The 3,752-nt window shown below is 34.6% G+C and overlaps 1 protein-coding gene across 1 annotated transcript in view; it reads left to right on the top strand.

Annotated features, from left to right (window-relative positions):
* The window catches only part of LOC105314676 (zinc finger FYVE domain-containing protein 26-like), a gene marked incomplete at both ends in the record, with an annotated part of 4,016 nt that extends 303 nt beyond the window's left edge, over nucleotides 1-3,713 (top strand). The window contains 8 exons of the mRNA XM_020003368.1: nucleotides 127-222; nucleotides 1,494-1,659; nucleotides 1,756-1,839; nucleotides 2,251-2,292; nucleotides 2,350-2,496; nucleotides 2,822-3,019; nucleotides 3,075-3,254; nucleotides 3,534-3,713. Of these exons, the coding sequence (XP_019858927.1) occupies nucleotides 127-222; nucleotides 1,494-1,659; nucleotides 1,756-1,839; nucleotides 2,251-2,292; nucleotides 2,350-2,496; nucleotides 2,822-3,019; nucleotides 3,075-3,254; nucleotides 3,534-3,713 (1,093 nt within the window). The remainder of the gene's footprint in view (nucleotides 1-126; nucleotides 223-1,493; nucleotides 1,660-1,755; nucleotides 1,840-2,250; nucleotides 2,293-2,349; nucleotides 2,497-2,821; nucleotides 3,020-3,074; nucleotides 3,255-3,533) is intronic.
* Nucleotides 3,714-3,752: the final 39 nt, after the last annotated feature.

The following is a 3,752-nucleotide window of genomic DNA, read 5'->3' as shown; positions in this document are numbered from 1 at the left end:
ATGAAAATAATAAAATATTTTAGTGGTAGTCTTACAATGCATATATAGTATAGTACAGTTACATGTACATGTACATGTAGATGTATATGTAAGTATTAATTACTAATATTCTTATCTTCATTAAAGGTATTTGAGTCGTGTTAATCTTCTGAGGTTGTTAATCTCCTCCAGTTGTTCTGAGGTTCCTGCCATTCAAGAGCTAACCAAACCAGATCTTGCAAGGTGAAAAAATACATGTAATTATATGTATTAACTATGCATATATTTTGATTGTGACATTTTTTGAGTTGTGGGTGTTGAAAAAACATTCTAATTTCTAAAAGTAATAATTTTAGTACTTCTTAATGTTCTTATGCTGCATAGACTGTAAAAGCTTGAGCTGTTTCTGTCCAATAATTTTCAAGCTTTGAGCATTTAAAAAATTGAACAAGTTTTGAAAAGAGCAAAGGCTTAAATCGCCCATGGTTTGAAAATTGGCTCTGTATTCAACCCCAGTTTTTATAGCATTTTTGTCCTTATGCCATGTAGAAAGTTTGAAGTGATTCTGACAAATAACTTTTGAGTTATGAGCATTTTTTAAAACTTAGTACATATACAGTACATCTACATGTAGCTTTAGCCCCACAAACTGGAGCTTGAAGCAAATTTTTTCAATTTTCCCTTTTATTGGCAATTAATCCTCATATACACGTTCATGTTATTGGCCTCGCCCAGCTTTGCGTAGGCGAGGAATAGGTACTCAGTTTGTCTGTCTGTCATTCATTCATTCTGTGTGCTATATTTTGTTTTTGAGAATGTATATCTTTATAATCGCGTGCTCTAAATCTGTGAGAGCTTCTCTTCTGTTAGGAAAAGTCTTGCTTTACTGCCTTGAGATGTTTAGAGAGCAGCTCTAGCTAGTAGAAGCTTTTTATCTCACGAGAAAATGCCCAGCAATAGCGGTAGTACTCTGGAGGTAAATGAGATTCTTTTCCAGTAGATCAAAACTAGTTATTGTTTTAATATTTGTGGGACTCTTTAAATCTTTCTTGTTGGTGAGTTATAGCTTCTTGAATTCCAACCCGAGTGAACTGTAGGTAGTCTAAAGGTCCTAAACTCTCTCAAATCACTCAGTTTACATCTAGGCAACAGTATTTGTGCCATTATAATGTCATATAGCGCTTATAACAAGAGAAAAATCTGAAACTTCCTTCTTGTTTCCATCTAATAATTAATTAATTGTTGATGATGTATGCCACACCTCCAATTTGGGAGTAACTAGCTGGATTAGCTTGCATGCTGCTACTTCTGCAGGCAGTCTGGTAGATCTATGCAAGCTAGCTGCTATCCCTCAGGAGTACACTTTTTTATGTATATATGCAATTTGCATGCTAAAGTTCTTTTAATTTTGATAATCAAACAGCTATAGGGGCGAGGCCACGCACCGTAGGTGTCTCGTTTGCACATTGTATTCATGTATGTTTACAAACTGTATTTCATTATTATTTTTTTAGGCGTGTCAGAGACAGGTTGGTCGCCGAAGATCGTTTTGAGCTAGCAATGGAAGTGTCCACAAAATGTCAGTTGGATAGCAACACAGTGTGGATTGCCTGGGGTATGGGCTGCATTAAAGCAGGAGAATTTCAAATGGCCAGAGACAAATTCCACCACTACTTTCATGTAAGTCTTAACAATACATGTACATGTACATGTACAACAGCTACAATTTTATAGTATTTCTATTATGAAGTGGACTTATTACATTTTATATTATAGGGTGGTACACAGCTTTCTGGTGGTGCTTTTTTGATTGAGAGAATTGTTGAACAAATATTATCCTGTCCCCTTGCCTCCATGAAGGTATAATTGTATTTATATTTACAGAATAGTGGGTAATATCAAGATTATCCACTCTTGGTAATATTGAAGGGTTTAAATTTAGTGGATTTGAGAGTAATTTGTCAAAATAGCCCATTTGAACCTTCATTTTGATGCACATGGTCACAAATTTGCCAAATAAAAACTTTCATTTGCTATACATTTATCAATTCACCAAAATTTTGAATTACATGTACATGTACATGACCTGGAACACTGTATTCCTACATGTACATGTAGTCATGTACATACATGTACATTACATGTACATGTATACAATTACATGTACACACATCTACATGTATCTAAATGTATTTACATGACTACATGTACATGTACATGCATGCACTATGATATAGTACTGCTAATACATGATTTTATTTTTATTTTTAGAACAGTGATGATTGGAACAATAGCATGAGACTTCTTGTAGAGGTTAGTAGTAGTGCTGTAGTAGTATCATCATCATTATTCTATCATCTTGATTTCCAGCATAAGCAAGACAGCAGTTTCATTACTGATAGAAAATACGAGGAATGTTTGTTTTACTTGAAGAATTATGGTACTGCAGCAGCAATGATTGGCTTCCTTGCTAGACACCATTACTGGAAGGATGCTTGCCAGCAAGCTTATACCAAGGTATAATCTATGGCTGTCATATTAATGTATATTTGTATGTCTCTGAAAGTGCCTCATATAATTACAATACAGTGTAGCCTCTGAGTAATGGACACTGTGGTACATAAGAAAGTTTGTCTGTAATACAGAGGTATCCTATATGTGGAGGTTATTTTATACAGTAGAGAATGTGATTGGTACACTAGGTGCTATCAGTTCAATAGAAGTGTCTACTATGAGAATTGTTCATTAAGGCTTAATGCCTCATGATGTTATTGGACAAAATGACTAAAATTAATATCATTAGTATTGCTTTATTTTGAATAAATTTCTCTCACTTTATTAGCATTGCTCCAACGATGTCTTTGTTGATCAGATATGGCTCCCAGCTCTGAAATGTGGTCAGTTGGATAACTTGGAGGAAGCTCTCACACGCATTGACCCTTCACTCTCTGTATGGGAACAATACCTCACTGGAGTTTGTAGATTTCTATCTCAGAGGAAACTATTCCATGTTCTCTATAGAATACAACTATTTATGAAGGTAAAGAAGACTTTTGTATTATGATTTTATTTATTATTTTAAAAATTATTTTTAGGATTTTGTTCGTGCTGCTATGACTTGCATTAAGTTCTTCATTGGGTTCTCAGGTCACAAGACAACTCTCAGTGACCTGTATGGTAGAAAGCATTATCTGGAGACAGCCAGGAATCACTTTAGGACTGCAATTGATGCTAGAGTGAAGAGGAGTGCTAGTTTCAGTACTACAGAACTAGAGGTACTGTGCATACGTGTATACCGGTATTACCATTATATTGGTAGCTGGAAATATTCATGCGGAATTAATATTAGCTAATTATAAAATCTGTCAATTGCTTAAAATCATCAAATTTAACTTGTGCCAATATTTCCAGCTATATACATGTAGTATAGCTTTATTGATTCATGTATTGTACATGTACATGTATATATACTGACACTGAGAAACAATTTTTTACTGGCTACAAGTGTACATGTACAGTGTATATAATGTTTACTATATTATATTTTATTGTAGGGTCACATGCGAACCATCAGCTTACAAATGAGAGTCATTGATCAACTCCATAAAGCAGCTGCTACTAATAACACCCTCAATAAACCAGTACCAGTCACTAGCATGGGAGACTCTGGTGTCCAACCTTCCACACTGTTTGGGAATGGGGCAGTGAGGGGAGAGGTAGCAGCTCATGTAAGGACTCTAATAAAATATTATTTTTTATTTATTATTATTTTT

The sequence above is a fragment of the Amphimedon queenslandica genome, unplaced genomic scaffold (genome assembly GCF_000090795.2).
Source record: "Amphimedon queenslandica unplaced genomic scaffold, v1.1 AMPQUscaffold_12679, whole genome shotgun sequence".
In the NCBI taxonomy this organism is placed as follows: domain Eukaryota; kingdom Metazoa; phylum Porifera; class Demospongiae; order Haplosclerida; family Niphatidae; genus Amphimedon; species Amphimedon queenslandica.
Note: the sequence above shows the minus strand (reverse complement) of the source record. Positions and strands in the feature narration are given on the sequence as shown.